The 20,596-nt window shown below is 46.5% G+C and overlaps 1 protein-coding gene across 1 annotated transcript in view; it reads right to left on the bottom strand.

The window, feature by feature from the left end:
* The window catches only part of LOC145361684 (vesicular glutamate transporter 1), a 73,314-nt gene that overhangs the window by 1,960 nt on the left and 50,758 nt on the right, over window positions 1-20,596 (bottom strand). Inside the window, exons 4-11 of the mRNA XM_080217592.1 lie at window positions 16,647-16,761; window positions 15,335-15,422; window positions 14,782-14,868; window positions 12,860-13,002; window positions 11,003-11,152; window positions 6,912-7,044; window positions 4,573-4,683; window positions 4,214-4,341 (exon numbers count right to left, since the gene is read on the bottom strand). Of these exons, the coding sequence (XP_080073718.1) occupies window positions 4,214-4,341; window positions 4,573-4,683; window positions 6,912-7,044; window positions 11,003-11,152; window positions 12,860-13,002; window positions 14,782-14,868; window positions 15,335-15,422; window positions 16,647-16,761 (955 nt within the window). The remainder of the gene's footprint in view (window positions 1-4,213; window positions 4,342-4,572; window positions 4,684-6,911; window positions 7,045-11,002; window positions 11,153-12,859; window positions 13,003-14,781; window positions 14,869-15,334; window positions 15,423-16,646; window positions 16,762-20,596) is intronic.

Consider the following 20,596-nt stretch of genomic DNA (forward strand, 5'->3'; position numbering starts at 1 on the left):
AGTGAGAAGTATTGTTTCTTGAGCGCTATACAGACAAAACATACCATTCATAGAGGAGAGGGTGCAGAATGTAGTGTTACAGTCATAGCTGGGTGTAGAAAAAGATCAATTTAACGTGGGGTAGGTCCATTCAATTGTTTGATGGCAACAGGGAAGAAGTTGTACTTGAGTCGGTTGGTGCGTGACCTCAGACTTTTGTATCTTTTTCCCATAGGAGGAAGAGAGAATGTCCGGAGTGCGTGGGATCCTTAATTATGCTGGCTGCTTGTGGAGTATTGTATGCACTTTTCATAGATCATAGAACCTACAGTGCAGAAAGAGGCCCTTCGGCCCATCGAGTCTGCACTGAACACAAACCCACCCAGGCCCTACCCCCATATCCCTACATATTATACCCACTAATCTACGCATCCCTGGACACTTAGGGGCAATTTCATAGCATGGCCAATCAACCTAACCCACACATCTTTGGACTGTGGGAAGAAACCGGAGTACCCAGAGGAAACCCACACAGACACGAGGAGAATGTGCAAACTCCACACAGACAGTGACCCAAGCCAGGAATCGAACCCAGGACCCTGGAGCTGTGGAGCAGCAGTCCTAACCACTGTGCTACCATGTCACCCTTATCTGAGGAAGGATGTTCTTGCTATAGAAGGAGTCCAGCGAAGATTTACCAGGCTGATTCCTGGGATGGCAGGTCTGTCGTATGAGGAAAGACTGAATTGGTTAAGATTATATTCACTGGAGTTTAGGAGAGTGAGAGGGGATCTCATGGAAACTTATAAAATTCTAATAGGGTTAGACAGAGTAGATTCAGAAAGAATGTCCCCAGTGGTGAGGGAGTCCAGAACTAGGGGTCATAGTTCAAGGTTAAGTGGTAAATCTTTTAGGACTGAGGTGAGGAAGAATTTTTTCACCCAGGGGGTGGTGAATGTGTGGAATTCACTCCCACAGAAAGTAGTTGAGGCCAAAACATTGTGTGATTTCAAGAAGAAATTAGATATAGCTCTTGTGGCTAAAGGGATCAAGAGATATATGGGGGGGAAGGGAGGATCAGGATATTGAATTTGATGATCATCATGATCAAAATGAAAGGTGGAGCAGGCTCGAAGGGCTGAATGGCCTACTCCTGCGTCTAGTATCTGTGTTTCTATGAACCAGTTCAGGAAAACAATTGGGGGAAATCTACTTTATTTACAGCGATGGATATTAGGAACTGGCCTTCATAGCTAGACGATTTGAATATAGGAATAAAAAGGTGTCTTGCTGCAGTTACACACGACCTTGGTGAGGCCAAACCTTGAGTTATTCTGTGCAGTTTTGGTCTCCTAGTCTGAGAAAGGGCATCCTTGTTATCGAGGAAGTCCAGCAGAAGTTCACCAGACTGATTCCTGGATTGGTAGGACTGACACATGAAGAACGACCCAATCGACTGGGCTTGTACTCATTGTAATTTAGAAGAATGAGAGAGGATCTCAGAAACCTAATGGGACTGGACAGGGTGGATGCAGGAAGAATGTCCCCAATGTTGGGGAAGTCCAGAACTAGGTGTCACAGTCTAAGAATAAGGGGTAAGCCAATCAGGACTGAGATAAGGAAGAACGCCTTCACTCAGAGAGTTGTGAGCTGTGTGGAATTCTCGACCATAGAAAGCTGTTGGGGGCCAGTTCATTAATTATGTTCAAGAGGGAACTGGATGTGGTCCTTGTGGCTAAAGGGATCAAGAGGTAGGGACAGAAAGTGGAAATGGGATACTGAAAGTGCAGGATCAACTATTATTATATTGAATGGCGTTGCAGGCTCGAGAGGCCAAATGGAACTATTTTCTATGTTTCTATAAGATCTCCATTCAACCTCCCTCACTCCATGGAAAAAAATCCCAGGCCATCCAGCCTCTCCTTACAACTTAACCCTTCTAGTCCCGGTATCATCTTTGTAAATCTATTTTTTTTTTGCACCTTTTGCAGCTTAATAACATCCTTCCAAAGCAGGGTGATCAGAATTATACGCAGTACTCCAAATGTGGCCTTACCAATGTCCTCTACAGTTGTGTGATTTGATGAAACCTCCAGAAATACACTTGCAACCTGAACCATATGTCAATGCTTCCTGTTATCAGCGGAGAATGTGGGGCGTTGGGAAGGCCGTGTATAGAAGCAGAACATCTTTACAGCTATCCCTTTGAGGAAGGGTTGAAAAGAATATAAAAATCAAAAGCTAATGAACAGTTGGGAAAATATCAATAATTAACACATTCTCGGGGGGCTTCCAGGCACATCTTGTTCATGCATATTTCAATCTTTCACACTTGTACATGTGTGAGTCTAATTTTCTTTATTTATTATCACAGATTCATAGAATCCCTGCAGTGTGGAAGGAGGCCATTCGGCCCATCGAGCCTGCACTGACCACAATCCCAACCGCTCTATTCCCGAAATCCCACATATTTACCTTGCTAATCGTCCTGACACTAGTGTCAATTTAACATGGCCAATCCACCTAACCCTCACATAGTACCATAGAATCCTACAGTGCAGAAGGAGGCCATTCAGCCCATCAAGTCTGCACCAACTAGAAGCCTAATCCCCATTACCCCATGCATTTGCCCTGCTAGTCCCCCCTGACAATAAGGGGCAATTTAGCAAGACCAATCCACCTAACCCATACATCTTTGGCCTGTGGGAGGAAACTGGAGCATCTGAAGGAAGCCCACACAGACATGGGGAGGTTGTGCAAACTCCACACAGACAGTGACCCGAGCTGGGAATTGAGCCCAGGTCCCTGGCACTGTGAGGCAGCAGTGCCTTTGTCACAAGTGTCACAATTATTAGTGTCACAAGTTTTTTTTTATTCATTCCTGGGACATGGGCATCGCGGCTGGGCCAGCATTTATTGCCCATCCCTAGTTGCCCCTTGAGAAGTTGGTGGTGAGCTGCCTTCTTGAATCGCTGCAGTCTGTGTGCTGTAGGTGGACCCACAATGCTGTTAGGAAAGGAATTCCAGGATTTTGACCCAGCGACTGCAAAGGAACGGCCGATACATTTCCAAGTCAGGAAGGTGAGTGACTTGGAGGGGAACTTGCAGGTGGTGGTGTTCCCATGTATCTGCTGCCCTTGTTCTTTAAGATGGTTGTGGGTTTGGAAAATGCTCTCGAATATGGAGCTGTAACAAATGTAGCATCCCATGAATGAATAAAAAAAAAACTTGTGACACTAATAAATAAATTAAACTAAACTAAACTGCATCTTCAGCTGTGAAAAATTAGAATGTGCAATGAACAAGATATGTCTGGAAGCCCCGAAGAGTGTGTTAAGTATTGATGTTTTCCCAACTGTTCATTATCTAAGGATCTTTGGTGAATTGCTGTAGTAGGTTCACATTAACACTGCAATGAAGTTACTGTGAAAATCCCCTTGTCACCATACTCCAACGCCTGTTTGGGTACACTGAGGGAGAATTTAGCGCGGTCAATGCTCCCAACCAAAAGGTAGGGGAGTCTAAAACTAGAGCGTTTAAAGGTGGGAGAAATACAAAAGGGAACAGAAGGGCAATTTTTTCACTCAGAGGGTGGTGAGTGTCTGGAACGAGCTGCCAGAGGTAATAGTAGAGGTGGGTACAATTTTGTCTTTTAAGATGCATTTAGTCTCACAACACCCAGTTAAAGTCCAACAGGTTGATTTGGCAGCATGAGCTTTCAGAGCACTGCTCCTTCATCAGGTTAGTGGCCTGACGAAAGAACTCACCTGATGAAGGGGCAACGCTCCAAGAGCTCGTGCTACCAAATAAACCTGTTGGACTTTAACCTGCTGTTGTGAGACTTCTTACTGTGCCCCACCCCAATCCAACACCGGCATCTCCACATCAGAAGCATTTAGACAGTTACATGGGTAAGATGGGTATAGAGGGATACGGGTCACAACTGGGACTTGTTTTAGTGGTTAAAAACTGGGCAGCATGGACAAGTTGGGCTGCAGGTTTCCAAGGCGCAAACCTCTATGACATGAACCAGCCCGTCTTTTGGGCTGAGAGGAAACTGGAGCACCCGGAAGAAACCCACGTAGGTATGGGGAGAACATTCAGACTCTGCACGGGCTGTGACTCAAGCCGGGAATCGAACCCGAGTCCCTGTCACTGTGAGGCAGCAGCGCTAACCACCATGCCACCGCGTTTTAACTCTCAGGCTGGAAACAGTTCATTTACAGTCCCTCACCTTGTTCTTTGTCATGGCTCCCACAATTAGAGGGCAAACCATCCCGGATAAAGTCCCGACTCCGTTGGACAGTCCCATCAGGATACTGGCGTAACGTGGAGCAATGTCGAGGTGGTTGACATTGAAGCCTGAGTTGTGACAAAGAGAAAACAAACAGGAACATGAGCTGGGACCGGGGGAATGGATTAAGTTGAGTCATGTCCCCATCTGTGAGCTGCTAAATTGTCGAGTCAGACAACACATGCTCACCTATGGTAATATATGATAATACGACCAGTTCTGATGCGGATGGATGAAGCTGGCAAATTGGTTTGCTAACAAGACATGATGAAATTACAGGGAAAGAAAGCACCGGTCACCTGAGATGGCAAATCCGCTGAATCCCACAGCCAGGACAAGAAAAGAAATGGCCACACCCTTCGTGTGAGAGAAACCCACCACCAGAAGAAAGGTTGCTTCCATTCCAAAACCTGAGGAAAAGACGGAGGAAGAGGAGCAGAGCAGAATGACAGGAGATTTCACACAGCAACTTAGAAATTCATTCATGAGTGTCACAAATAGGCTTACATTAACACTGCAATGAAGTTACTGGGAAAATCATTCCTGTTCGGGTACACTGAGGGAGAATTTAGCACGGTCAATGCACCTAGCCAGTACGTCTTTCGGACTGTGGGAGGAAACCGGAGAACCCAGAGGAAACCCACGCAGACACAGGGAGAATTTGCAAACTCCACACAGACAGTCAGCCAAGGCCGGAATTGAACCTGGGCCCCTGGCGCTATGAGGCAGCAGCGCTAACCACTGTGCCAACCCCCCCCCCCCCCCACCCACTGAACTGCAAGACATCACTAGCTTGCTCACATTTCTGGTCAAAGTGGGAAATAAGGGGGAAAAGCCAATTTGCAGTCCATGATGGTCCAGAAAGTTAGTTGAGATTTTCAAGTAAATTAGTTGATGATTAACAACAAAAACCTGCATTCACATAGCCTCCTTACCATAATAACACATCCCATGATGCTTCAAGTGAGTCACCAGAGAAGTTATGGGGTGATGAATGATCTTCACATTAGGATATGAGCAGTAGACTTCTGGATAAGCTTAAGATTATGGAAACTGCAGGAGCGTTGGAATTCTCGGGTAACCTAATGTCCTTTAGGGAAGGAAATCTGCCGTCCTTACCCGATCTGGCCTACATGTGACTCCAGAGCCACAGCAATGTGGTTGACTCTCAGTTGCCCTCTGAAATGGCCAAGTGAGACACTCAGTTGTCACCACTAACTTCTCAAGGGGCAACTAGGGATGGACAATAAATGCCGACTTAGCCAGCGATGCCTATGTCCCATGATGAATTGAAAAGAATGGTATGGATGAGCGTACTGACATAAACTAGGGGAGGAAATGGCCCAGTGGTATTATTGCTAGGCAATTAATCCAGAAACTCAGCTAATGTTCTGGAGAAATAGGTTTGAATCCCACCACGGCAGGTGGAGGAATTTGAATTCAATAAAAAATGTCTGAAATTAAGAATCTGTTGACCCTGAAACCATTATCGATTGTAGAGAAGGAAATCTGCCGTCCTTACCTGATCTGGCCTACATGTGAGTCCAGAGCCACAGCAATGTGGTCAACTGTCAACTGCCCTCCAAGGGCAACTAGGGATAGACAATAAATGGAGGGTCATGTTGCAGCTTTATAGAAACTTAGTTAGGCCGCACTTGGAATATAGTCTTCAATTTTGATCGCCCCACTACCAGAAGGATGTGGAGGCTTTGTAGAGGGTACAGAAAAGATTTACCAGGGAGTTGCCTGGTATGGAGGTCATTTACTATGAGGAAAGGTTAGAGAAACTTGGTTTGTTCTCACCGGATTGATGGAAGTCTACAAGATTATGAGGGGCGTGGACAGAGTGGATAGTCAGAAACTTTTTCCCAGAGTGGAAGAGTCAATTAGTAGGGGCACGGGTGTAAGGTGTGAGGGGCAAGGTTTAAAGGAGATGTACGAGGCAAGTTGTTTTAACACCAGGGGGTGGTAGGTGCCTGGAACTCGCTGCCGGGGGAGGTAGTGGAAACAGATATGATTGTGACTTTTAAGGAGCGTCTTGACAAATACATGAATGGGATGGGAATAGAGGGATATGATGCCAGAGCATTGAATATAGTCAAGAGGCAGCTAGATCAAAGGTTAAGGGGAAAAAGCAGAATTAGGCTATTAAGGTGGATGAACAGCCATGATTGTAATGAATGACAGAGCAGGCTCGAAGGGCTAAATGGCCTCCTCCTGCTCCTATCTTATATGTTTCTATGTCCCTGGAAGGGTAGGCATTCTAGTTTAGCAAGATCAGTGTAGGAGGGCTGAAGGGCCTGTTCCTGTGCTGTAATTTTCTTTGTTCTTTGTTCTGAATGCTGCCCAGTCAGCGACACCCGTGTCCCATGAATGAGTAAAAAGGAAGTGTAGGGTGATGGATGAATATCAAATCAGATATGGCCTTATGGATGATGTTAAGATCGTGGAAGCTGTAAGCTTTGAGGACCAGGCCGCAGGAGCATTGGAACTGTCCAGTCTTGAGGTAACCATGGTATGGATGAGGACACAGCATTCTGGGACATACTAGAGCATCTTGCGTGACTAAGAGCTGCCGTTGCGGCTGAGGGGAGTTACGTACGGAAGGCCACTGCTGGCCTGCACTGCAGAAACACACCTCCACAGTTCATCATCTTCCTCACATTGGTGGTGGACATGATTTTCTTGGCTCTCAGGTAGTCCGCTAGTTGTCCACCGATGGGCACGATGATCGTCATGACGAGGTGGGGGAGGGCAGACAACATGCCTACCTGTGTCGAAAGGAGACAAAACGCACAATTAACAATGTGAACTGCACTGAGGCCTACGTCTGAGGCCTAAGGCCTGTATCAGCCCTGGATACCAGCAGCACGCTAAGTGGCTTCATAGACATGCTAGAGTAGAAATTCCACTCAGGCTTTCCTGAGATGTTTTTGGCTCCTTTCTGCCTCCCTCCAAGCCCTCATTCCCATGCCTGTTTCAGTTCATTTGCCAACCATAGTTAAGAAAGCTCACCAATGTCTCTACTTTCTCAGAAGACTAAGGAAATTTGGCATGTCAGCTATGACTCTCACCAACTATTACAGATGCACCATAGAAAGCATTCTCTCTGGTTGTATCACAGCTTGGCATGGGCTTCTGCTCTGCACAAGACTGCAAGGAACTACAAAAGATCGCGAATGTAGCCCAATCCATTATGCAAACCAGCCTCCCATCCATTGACTCTGTCTACACTTCCCGCTGCCTCGGCAAAGCAGCCAGCATCATTAAGGACCCCATGCGCCCCGGACCATTCTCTCTTATACCTTCCTCCATTGGGAAAAGGGTACAAAAATCTGGGGTCACGTACCAACCAACTCAAGGAAAGCTTCTTTCCTGCTGCTGTCAGACTTTTGAATGGACCTACCTTGCATTAAGTTGATCTTTCTCTACACCCTAGCTATGAGTGTAACACTACATTCTGCACTCTCTCCTTTCCTTCTCTTTGTCTGTATAGTGCACAAGAATCAATATTTTTCATGGTGTGTTAATATATGTGACAATAATAAATCAAATCAAATTAAATCAACCTAGATTCCTCTTCAATACATCAATGTTATTCACCTCAACCACTCCCTGATCTACAAATTCCACATTCTTACCAATGGGCGAATGCCATGATGGCACAGCGGTTAACACTGCTGCCTCACTGTGCCAGGAACCCAGGTTCGATTCCCAGCTTGGGTCCCTATCTGTTTGGAGTTTGTACATTCTCCCTGTGTCTGCATGGGTTTTCTTCAGATGTTCCAGTTTCCTCCTGCAGTCCAAAGATCTGCAGGTTAGGTTGACTGGCCATGCAAAATTGCCCCTTATTGTCAGGGAGATTAGTCGGGTAAATATGAGGGGTTATGGAGATAGGGCCTGGGTGGGATTGTTGTCGGTGCAGACTTGATGAGCCAAATGACCTCTTTCTGTGCTGTAGAGAATCTATGATCCTATGTGATTCTGTGATTCTCTCTGGGTAAAGAGGTTTCTCCTGAAGATTGGATTCACTGATGGCTATCTTACATTTACAACCCCTAGTTCTGCTCAGGGTTTTCCAGCTGCTCTCGCCAGCGGGATTGTCCGGTTCTGTCGATGATGAGCCCCAGCTGTGTGTTCCTGGTGATGGAAAATCCAACTGTAGGATGGGAAAATTCTGCCATTGGCCAATGGTGTTCTATCTCCACTCCCTCAAAACATACCACAGGTGGGGATGGGTGAGAAAATTCCATCTCCCGCCTCTCCCACAAGTGGAAACATCAGTATGTCTACTCTATGAAACCATTTCGTAATCTTATGACCACATCAGGTCATCCTGTTGTCCTCTCTTTCCCAAGGATAGAGTTCTAAACTGATCTTTCTTTCTTAATTATCATATCCATTTGGGATCTAATAAACCTGGCACCTTCTCTAATACCTTCACATCCTTGTTGTAGATTGAATTGGGGCAAGACCTTCTCAGTTAATGGTAGGGCATTAGGGAGAGTTATAGAACAGAGATCTAGAGGTACAGGTTCATAGCTCCTTGGAAGTAGAGTCACAGGTGGACAGGGTGGTGAAGAAGGCACTCTGCATGCTTGGCTTCATTGGTCAGAACAATGAAGTAAGAAGTCTGACAACACCAGTTTTAAGTCCAACCGATTTATTTGACAGTAAACTCACAAGCTTTCGGGGTTTGCCCCTTCGTCAGGTGAATGGAGAGTTCTGGCCTCAGACAGAGCATATAACAGCACAGACAGTTTACAGATTACTGATTAGAATGCGAGTCTTTACACCTAACCTGCTATTCAAGTCTTAAAGTGGCCAACAATGTGAGTGGAAGGAGCATTAAGCCCAGGTTAAAGAGATGTGTATTGTCTCCAGACAGTACAGTAAGTGAGGTTTAGCAAACCCAGGCAAGTCATGGGGGTTACAGATGTTTTCCACATCAGAACAATGAATACAGGAGTTGGGATGTCTTATTCAAGTTGTACAAGACATTGGTAAGGCCACACTTGGAGTACTATGTACAGTATTCTAATAAATACATGAATAGGATGGGAATGGAGAGATATGGTCCCCGGAAAGGTAGGGGGTTTTATTTCAGTTGGGCAGCATGGTTTATGCAGGCTTGGAGGGCTGAAGAGCCTGTTCCTGTGCTATAATTTTCTTTGCTCTTTGTTTGTTCTTTAGTTCTGATCACCCCATTATAGAACTGATATTATTAAACCAGAAAGAGTGCAGCAAAGATTTACTAGGATGCTACTGGGACTTGATGGTTTGAGTTATAAGGAGAGGCTGGACAGACTGGGACTTTTTCCCTGCAGCATAGGAGACTTAGGGGTGATCTTATAGAGGTCTATAAAATAATGAGGGACATCGATAAGGTAGATAGTCAACATCTTTTCCTAAAGATGGGGAGGGTAAAACTAGAGGGTATAGGTTTAAGGAGAGAGGGGAGAGATACAAAAGAATCCAGAAAGGCAATTTCTTCACTCAGAGGGTGGTGAGTGTCTGGAATGAGCTGCCAGAGGCAGTAGTAGGGGTGGGTACAATCTTGTCTTTTAAGAAGCATTTAAACAGATACATGGATAAGATGGTATAGAGGGATATGGGCCAAATGTGGACAATTGGGACTAGCTTAGTGGTAAAACGTGAGTGGCATGGACAAATTGGGCTGAAGGGCCTGGTTCCATGCTGTAAATCTCTATGACTTGATCCTTGTTGTAAGCTTGCAGGATACTAGAACCGTGCTCAGCCATCTAAGAGTGGGCTAATTGGAAAATGAGTGGTGGGAGTGGAAGGTGGGGCCTAGCCTTGAGTGCACAGTTTGGGTTCCAGGTGCTACAGGAACCTGTTTTCAATTTTAACCAAGGTCTAGATGGCAAAGGAGACCTTCAAAATCACGTCAACCAACCCCTGGTGTCACCCCTCCCATAACCCCTCGCGTAGGAGGACAAAAAGGAGGGAGATCCTCTAGCCTCCCAATCGTGTGTTTCCTGCAGGATGCGTGTTTGCTAATGGCAGGATTCTCCAGTCCCACCGCTGTCAATAGAAATTCCCATTGACGCCACCCCACACTGGCAGGAAACCCATGGGCGGGGCTGCACTGCGGCGGGACTGGAGAATCCCATCAGCATGAACTGCCGGAGAATTTCGGCTGCAGTTTTTCGCTCCCCCTCTCTGCAGGAATTGTCGCGGATAAGTTGGAAAATTCTAGTGCACATTTTGAGGTTATAAATAGGTAGATAGTGTCATTGAGGTTTACAGCATGGAAACAGGTCCTTCGGCCCAACCTGTCCATGCTGCCCTTTTTAAATGCCACTTAGTTTGCTCTAATTGCTCACGTTTGGCCCATATCCCTCTATATCCATTTTACCTATATAACTGTCTAAATTATTTTTAAAAGACAAAATTGTACCCCCCTCTACTACTACCTCTGACAGCTTGTTCCAGACACTCACCACCCTCTGAAAAAATTGCCCCTCTGGACCCTTTTGTATCCCTCCCCTCTCACCTTAAACCCATGCCCTCTAGTTTTAGACTCCCCTACCTTTGGGAAAAGATGTTGGTTATCTATGCCCCTCTTTATTTTAGACACCTCTATAAGATCACCCCCTAAGCCTCCTGACCTCAAGTGGGAATTTCCAGGTGGACACAGCAGGAAAATCCCACCTTATGTTTTTGTTAACGTGCAAGTATCCACATTGAAATGACTAGATTGCATACCTTGCTGATCTCGAACCCAAACACCTCCTCAAAGTAAGCCGGCTGACTGATCAACAGCAGGTAAAATGTCCAACTGCGGCAGAAGTTGGCCACGACGATGGCGTAAACGGGCATCGAGGTGAAGAACTTGTGCCAGGGTGCCTTGAATTTCTGCCAGGGAACACGAGAAGGAGATGGAATCAGAGTTACTACCCCACCCCAATCCAAACCCAACTCTCCCCACAGACTGTGGACGACGTGTAAGGTTACGATATGATACTCAGTTCAAGGGCAACTAGGGGTGGGCAATAAACGCTGGCTCAGCCAGCGACGGCCACATCCCATGACTGAAGTTCTAAAAAACTGATGCCATCACAGACTCAACTGAAGCATTGAACAAGGCCACTTGCCCCGTGCCAGCTATCCAATTAATTCCATTCCCCTCCTCTTGCCCAGGGTGGCACAGTGGTTAGCAATGCTGCCTCACAGCGACAAGGACCGAGGGTTAGATTCCTGGCTTGGGTCACTGTCTATATGGAGTTTGCATGTTCTCCCCGTGTCTGTGCGGGTTTCCTCCGGGTGCTCCTGGTTTCTTCCCGCAGTCTGACGGACGTGCTGGTGAGATGCTTGGCTAAATTCTTTCTGTGTAACAGAGCAGGCACTGGAGTGTGGCGACTAGGGGATTTTCGCACAAACTTCATTGCAGTGTAAATGTAATCCTACCTGTGATACTAATAAATAAATAAACTTGAAACATGGCCCCGCACTTCCTTGGCTTTCTTTACTCAAGTTTAGTCTCGCTTGGCTTTTCTCATTGGGCAGAATGTTCTGGTGCTTCCTGCTGGCAGGACCCTCTGGTCTCGTTGAAGGCAACTCCCCTGTGATGGCTTCCCTGGCACCAGGATTGGTCAATCATGCAAAATGCGATAGGCATCAGTGCAACTGGCAGATCTTACCTATGGTCAATGGTAAGCTGCCTCCACTGCCACAGAAAATGCCACAAGGTATGGGAGCAGAGTGGGACATGTGATAATATGGTTAATGGGAGGAGTTAGGTATGTAGCAGTGTAAAAAGCTTTTGGTTCAATTTCTGGCAGGCGTAGTTTAGAAACAGAAGTCTGCAAGCTAGCCTGAAAAATCAAAACCTTTCTGAAAGCTTTAAGACTGTTAACACAATTAATAGCAAGTATGCCAGGGTTTGCTGACTACATTTAAAGTAGCATTTGATTCTATAAGATAAATGTTGCTTAATTGGAACTGAAATACTGAGAAGTTAGAAATTAGAGTTGCGTCCTTTCATTTCATTTAACTACTGTTCATTTTGTAAGTGCTATATTTAAAATGTGCTATGAAATATTTGGATAAAAGCAAATTACCACAGATGCTGGAATCTGAAACCAAAAGAGAAAATGCTGGAAAATCTCAGCAGGTCTGGCAGCATCTGTAAGGAGAGGAAAGAGCTGATGTTTTGAGTCCAGATGACCCTTTGTCAAAGCTTCGACAGCTGTTCCAGTCACAACCTGTCAAAGCTTTGGCAAACGGTCATCTGGACTCGAAACATCAGCTCTTTTCTCTCCTTACAGATGCCGCCAGACCTGCTGAGATTTTCCAGCATTTTCACTTTTGGCTATGAATTAATCGTTTCGGTAAATGATCCCTAATTTTGTCGGTGGAATTACCACCGGAATGAAACATCTTATCCTCACATTAATTACAAAATAGGAAAATGATTGGAGTGTAGTCTGGCTTCATAATATACCTTGGGATTCAGGTGTAGCACGCTGACTGATAGAACAATCCCCAAGATACCTACGACTACCCCCATTATCTTTTGCCTTTTGCTCAGTACAAGCGAGTAGGGAAAAAAGCAACACTTACCGCCAGAGGGTTCATAAGATTGGCACTTTCTCCAATCGACTCCTCAATGTAGGTCTTCTCTTCCTCTGAAATTGTGGGGTGCTTAGCCGGGCTCTCGTAAGACACCAGCAGCCAAAAGACGTACCACACCATGCCAAAGCTTCCTGTCAGAGGAGCCAAATGAGACCGCTTACATATCGATCAATGTGTTCTCTCACTTGCTGCTCTCACTGACTTGGGGTGGGGTAGACTCCAACAGCGAGTTGACTATTCCTTTTCTTGTTGGGTCTTTCCACGGGAGGACATCAAGCCAATGCCCGATTCTACACTCAAATTCCATGCCCACTTTGCTGCAGGAACCAGTGGGATGGCTATGGGGAGCATTTCCCCCCTCTCACCACCTCACCCCCACTTCCTTCGCTTGGCCCAGGCATGTTCAGTAATGAGATCTACAAGCGTCACTGGGGGTGGAACGGTTCTCGCTAAATGCTCCATGTTCTCATCCTTGTTTTCAAATTGCTCACCTTTCCTGATCTCAAGTCTCCTTCAGCCTCCAACCATCCAACACACATCCTGTTATATCTTTTAATTCCCGTAATACATGCGCCTAGTTTGGGGGCGTTTAAGAGATCCGTGGATAGGTTTATGGATGGTAAGGGTTTTGTTTAGGTTAGAGGGTCATTGTTTTTTAACTGATCGGCGCAACATCATGGGCCGAAGGGCCTGTTCTGCGCTGTAATGTTCTATGTTCTATGTAATTTAAAAATAGACTTCAAAATGCTGGGACTTCATCAGAGGCTTTATCCATGCCAACGCTACAGTTAAGAAAGCCCACCAACGCCTCTACTTTCTCATTTGAATGTGTACCATGACACTCACCAACTTTTACAGATGCACCATAGAAAGCATGCGGTCCAGATATATCACAGCTTGGTATGGCTCCTACTCTACCCAAGACCACAAGAAACTACAAAGGGTTCTGGGCATCGCCCAATCCATCCCGCAAGCCAGCCTCACATCCATTGACTCCATCTACACTTCCCGTTGTCTCGGCAAAGCAGCCAGCATAATTAAGGATCCGACACACCCCAGATATTCTCTCTGCCACCTTCTTCCATCAGGAAAAAGATACCAATGTACCAATCGACTCAAGAACAGCTTCTTCCCTGCTGCTGTCAGACTTTTGAATGGACCTACCTCGCATTAAATTGATCTTTCTCTACACCCTAGCTATGACAGTAACACTACATTCTGCACTCTCTCCTTTCCTTCTCTATGAATGGTATGTTTTGTCTGTATAGCGTGCAAGAAACAATACTTTTCACTGTATGTTAATACATGTGACAATAAGAAATCAAATCATATAATTAAGGACCCTACGCACCCCGGACACTCTTTCCACCTTCTTCCGTCGGATGAAGATACAAATGTTTGAGGTCATGCAGCAACCGACTCAAGAACTCTCTGCTGCCATCAGACTTTTGAATGGACTTACCTTACATTAAGTTGATTTTTCTTTGCACCCTAGCTATGATTGTAACAGCACATTCTGCACCCTCTCCTTTCCTTCTCCCCTATGTACACTTCCCACTGCCAGCATATTTAAGGACCGACCCCATGCACCCCGGACATTCTCTCTTCCACCTTCTTCCTTTGGGAAAAAGATACAAAAGTCTGAGGTCATGCACCAAGCGACTCAAGGAGAACTTCTTCCCTGCTGCTGTCAGACTTTTGAATGGACCTACCTCGCATTAAGTTGATCTTTCTCTACACCCTAGCTATGACTGTAACACTACATTCTGCACTGTGTCCTTTCCTTCTCTATGAACAGTAGGTTTTGTCTGTAAAGCGCGCAAGAAACAGTACTTTTCTCTGTATCCCAATACATATGACAATAATAAATCAAATCAAATCATACACTCACCCCCCCCCCCGATACGTACCATAGACGTAGAAGACTGAGGACCACCCTGAGTACTGGACAAGGATTCCTGCAAGAGGCATTGCAATTACTGCCCCTGCGTAGGAACCTGCAAAAGAAAGTGCGCACATCACCAAACCACAATTGAGATTGAATATTATTAAGCAGTTTAACATTAGAAACAGGAGGAGGCCATTCAGCCCCTTTAATCTTTCCTATCAATCAATTAGATCATGGCTGGAATTCTCTGGACCAAGCAAATGGCCAATTGACCTCGGGCAGGATTTTTCCGGTCCTGGGATGAGCATCATCAGAAAACCCCGCCCCGAGATCCCAGGCTAACTTCACCAAACTCCTTGGAGTTTCTGGCCTGGGTCTTCACATTGATGTCGATGTCCACTCCTGCCTCCATAACAGGAAGCAGAGATTAGCTTCCGGGGTCGAAGGTAAGGAGGCATTAAATGCGCTGCGGAGAGGATGGGACACCCATGCGTCATCATGATCCATTCACAGGCCTGACACCTCCTGACCATCCTGTGATAGTAACCGGGACAGGTCAAAAAGAACTTGATTACCACAGAAGGAGGTAGTAGCGAGCCGGCTTCGCTCTAAGGGAGGCGCCCATTTGCTCCAAATTCCATGGCACGCAGGATACGTCACTCCCTGCGGGCAAATAAACACAGGAAAATATCAGACGGTGGGGTTTGAATCTGCTCTAAGTTGAGACATTGGCGTCACAAGGAGGCTTACATTAACGCTGCAATGAAGTTACTGTGAAAATCCCTGAGTCGTCACACTCCAGTTCGGGACACAGAGAGAATGTAGCATCTAACCAGCACATCTTTCGGACTGTGGGAGGAAACCAGAGGAAACCCATGCAGACACGGGGAGAACGTGCAAACTCTGCACAGATCGTGACTTAAGTAGGGAATCGAACCCGGGTCCCTCACAGTGCCAGGGGCCAAGGTTTGATTCCTGGTTTGGGTCACCGTCTGTGCAGAATCTGCACGTTCTCCCCCGTGCCTGCATGGGTTTCCTCCGGATGCTCCGGTTTCCTCCCACAGTCCGAATGATGTGCTGGTTAGCTGCTAAATTCTCCCTCAGTGTACCCGAACAGGCGCCGGAGTGTGGCGGCTAGGGGGATTTTCACAATAACTTCATTGCAGTGTTAATGTAAGCCAACTTGTGACACTAATAAAATAATCTTCTAACTTTAACACTATGGGCTTGATTCTCCAGTCTACCAATCATATGTTTCCCGCCAGCAAGAGTTGGTGTGTTGTTTGTTTGCGATGGGATTCTCTGGTCCCGTCACTGTCAAGGGAATTCCTGTTGACATCATCCCATGCTGGCGTGAACGGCTGGAGAATTCTGGCCTATACTCTTCACCCTCTCCTTTCCTTCTCCTCATGTACTTTATGAACGGTATGTCTTGCCTGTAACAGCTCACAAGAAATAATGCTTTTCAGTGTATCCCAATACATGTGACAATAATAAATCAAATCAGATCAATGTAACCTTCCTCTGTCATGTGTTTTATCCAGCATTCCCTTAAATACAGCTTTGCAATTCACCTCAACCTCCCCCTACGTCCACCCCGTGTTTGATGAAGAAGTTACTCTTCAATTCATCGAGGGATTCGAGACTTTCTCATGTTTGTGTGTCTGGTTTTAGACACTTTCAGAAATAGGAACACCTTCTCCGGGTCTAACATATCAAAGCGCTGAAAATCCCATATTCTGAAGCCTGGAATAATCTGACACTGAGAATTGAGTGGATTTCAGAAAGTAGCTGAAGACGGGAATTGGGAAAATGAGGCTCCCAGACGGGCTGAGATCCAGAGAAATGAATGTTTTTTTTTCCCCCGACATCATTTTGCCTACTCACCTCGACAAGGCCTTGTAAAATCCTGATTAGTATGACACAGCTGAAGTGAACTCTGGCTGCCGAGGGTATTAACATATTCAGTGAGGATGTGGCCACAATTGCCCAGCCAAACACTCTGTCAAAAGAAAAGACAAAAGTCGGTTCAAATAATTAAAAAAAAGAATTTTGATGGAACGAACACACGATGCAATGACCAAGCTGGTCATCAGCTACAGTCGACAATCTAGTAAAAGCAATTGATTGGGAGTGTAATGGGACACTGTCTCCCTCAGTGGTATTGTTGGTGGAGGCTCAAGCTTGGGATGGGGGCCTCGAACCCACAAACTACAGGCTCAGCAACACTGACTGACATCCTGTGGCTGGGAACTCCTGTTGCTGGCAGGTTGGTGCAGTGCTTAGCACAGCGCCAAGAACTTGGGTTCAATTCTGGCCTTGGGTCACTGTCTGTGTGGAGTTTACATGTTCTCCCCTTTTCCGTGCGAGTTTCCTTTGGGTGCTCCAGTTTCCCCCCACACTCCAAAGATGTGCAGATTAGGGGGATTGGCCGTGCTAAATTGTCCCTTAGTGTACAAAGAGGTGTAGATTAGGTGATTTGGCCGTGCTAAATTTCCCCTCAGTATCCAAAGGTGTGTAGGTTAGGTGGATTGGTCATGCTAAATTGCCTGTTAGTGTCCAAAGATATGCAGGCTAGGTGGATCGGACATGCTAAATTTTCCCTTAGGGTCTAAAGATGTCCAGGTCAAGTGGATTGATCATGCTAAATTGGCTCTGTGTCCAAAGATGTGCAGGTTAGGTAGATTGGCCATGCTAAATTGCCCCTTAGTGTCCAAAAATGTGTACAAGAGGGGGAATAAGTGGGATGGATTTTTGGTGTTACGGGAATAGGGCTTGGGTGGGATTGTTATGGGTTGATGGGCTGAATGGCCTCCTGCTGCACTCTGGGGATTCTATGCTTCTACGGTTCCTGACGTTGGGTTTGCTGTGGTAGCCGCAATAATTTGAGCATTACCCTGGCGGGTATGAAGGTGGCACATTAGAAAAGTCAGATGGCATTGCCGTCACTGCGTACCCGACACTCCTGATATTAAGGTCTGATCCCTGTTATCTGCATCTCAATTACAGACCTATGCAGCATGAATCACCAAGCCAGATAGTGACAGGGACACAACATGAAGCAACTCGGAGAGTGAGAGGGTGTTGAGCAGATGGACTGCAGCTGATGTTTCATCCTCTCCGCATAAGTGAATGACACAAATGCTAAACAGTTCTCAATCCTTTCTGGGTAGAATTTGGAGTTGAGTGAAGAAAATAAGGCGATATAACATCACTTCACAACTTGTGCTGTACCTGTCCTGGGAGTGTTTGATGGGGACAGTGTAGAGAGAGCTTTACTCTGTATCTAACCCCGTGCTGTACCTGTCCTGGGAGTGTTTGATGGGGGACAGTGTAGAGGAGAGGGAGCTTTATTCTGTATTTAACCCCGTGCTGTACCTGTGCTGGGAGTGTTTGATGGGGTCAGTCTAGAGGGAGCTTTACTCTGTATCTAACCTCGGGCTGCACTACCCTGGGAGTGTTTGATGGGGTCAGAATAGAGGGAGCTTTACTCTGTATCTAACCCTATGCTGTACCTGAATTGGGAGTGTTTGATGGGGGACAGTGTAGAGGGAGCTTTAATCGGGATCTAACCCCATGCTGTTCTGATCCTGGGAATGTTTGATGGGGGACAGTGTAGAGGGAGATTTACTCCGTATCTCACCCCATGCTGTACCTAAATTGGGAATGTTTGATGGGGGACAGTGTAGAGGGAGCTTTACTCTGTATCTAACCCCCTGCTGTTCTGAACCTGGGAATGTTTGATGGGGTACAGTGTAGAGGGAGCTTTACTCTGTATCTAACCCCATGCTGTACCTGTCCTGGGAGTGTTTGAAAAAATAGTGAAAAGGAGTGTCATTCTGTTTTCAATGTGTTACAGCTGACCTGTGTGTGTCTGAGGGGATGTTGTAGAAGGGGAAAGGGTGGAGTCCGGGATAGGCTATCAAATGGCACTCCTGTCTGAGACACAGAGGGGGATGGCTGTTCCTGGGAACCTCAATTGCTCTGGTTGATTGCAGATTCCTGTTCAAAGCTGAAATAACTTCAGAGTGAAACTGGCATTAATGTGTTAATGCAATGGAGAGAAATCCTGACTCTGAATTTTAATTGGTCCCTCAGAGTCGGAGGATCGTTTGTGAAACCCTCTCTGTAATCCCAGTCTGGCTGCAGGCACTGTAAGGAACACCACTAATTACTCCTAAAAATAAACCAGCTGCATCACAGGTCAGATGTCACAGGCTTGGGGCGAATTTCAGCTTTTCAGCTGGTTTTTCAGAATGAGCAGAAAGTTGGGGCTGTTTTTTTCCCTATTCTGTTTTGATCTCTGGAGTTGTTGAGATAATTAAGAGGGAAAAGAGCGAGGGAGATTTAGGGCAGCACAGTGGTTAGCATCACTGTCTCAGTGCCAGGAGCCCGTGTTCGTTTCCAGCCTCAGGTGACTGTCTGTGCAGGAGACTGCACGTTCTCCCCATGTCTGCGCGGGTTTTGAATGGATGCTCAGGTTTCCTGCCGCAATCCGAGTTAAGTGCACTCGCCGTGCTAAATTCTCTCTCAGTTGTACCCGAACAGGCGCCGGAGAGTGGCGATTAGAGGATTTTCACAGTAACTTCATTGCAGTGTTAATGTGAACCTTCTGGGTTTCCTCCGGCGAATTGTCCCTTAGTGTCAGGGGGATTAGCAGGGTAAATTTGTGAGTTTTGGGGATAAGGTTAGGGTGGGATTGTTGTCAGTACAGGCTCAGAGGGCCAAATGGCCTTCGTCTGCACTGTAGGGATTCTATAATTCTCCTCCGATCTAGCTGACTATTAGGGGCAGACGGATCCTGTTGGAGATTACTGCCTTCCAAATCCACGGCGTCTGCCACCTAGAAGGACAAGGGCAGCAGATACATGAGGAAGCCCATCACCTGTAAGTTCCCCTCCAAGTCTCTCACCATCCTGACTTTGAATTATATCGGCCATACCTTCTCTGTCACTGGGTCAAAATCCTGGAACCGCCTCCCTGAAAACACCAGGGTGGATCAAGAAGACAGCTCACCACTACCTTCCCAAGAACAATTTGGGATGGATGACAAATGCTAACTTTACCATCGATGCTCACATCCCATGAAAGCACGAGAAAAAAGGAGATTTCCCAAGGTTCCATTGTTCTACCTTCACGGTGGCACAGTGGTTAGCACTGCTGCCTCACGGCGCCAGGGACCTGGGTTCAATTCCCGGCTTGGGTCACTGCCTGTGTGGAGTTCTCCCCGTTATCTGCGTGGGTTTCCTCCGGGCGCTCCAGTTTCCTCCCACAGTCCGAAAGACGTCCTGGTTAGGAGTATTGACCATGCTAAATTCTCCCTCAGTGTACCCGAACAGGTGCCGGAGTGTGGCAACTAGGGGATTTTCACAGTAACTTCATTGCAGTGTTAATGCAAATCCTCCAGGTGCCCAATCAGACACAGGGGAGAATGTGCAGACTCCGCACAGTGACCCGAGGCTGGGAATCGAACCCGGGTCCCTGGCGTCGTGAGGCACCAGGGCTAACCACTGTGCCACAGTGTCACCTTAATAAGGAAGGGGTTGAGTTGCTGGTCTGATACAAGGTGAGTTGGTAAGGTCAGCGTTTATTGTCCATCCGTAATTGCCCTTGGGAAGGTAATGGTGAGCTGCCTTCTTGATCTCTCGTAGTGTTGTTAGGGAGGAAGTACCAGGATGTTGACCCAGCGACAGAGAAGGAGTGGCCAATATAATTTGAAGTCAGGATGGTGAGTGGCTCGGAGGGGAACTTGCAGGTGGTGGTGTTCCCCAGGTATCTGCTGCCCTGTCCTTCTAGATGGTAGAGGCCGTGGGTTTGGAAGGTACTGATCCCCAGTA

This window comes from Carcharhinus amblyrhynchos, chromosome 35 (assembly GCF_965287045.1).
Source record: "Carcharhinus amblyrhynchos chromosome 35, sCarAmb.v2.hapA, whole genome shotgun sequence".
In the NCBI taxonomy this organism is placed as follows: domain Eukaryota; kingdom Metazoa; phylum Chordata; class Chondrichthyes; order Carcharhiniformes; family Carcharhinidae; genus Carcharhinus; species Carcharhinus amblyrhynchos.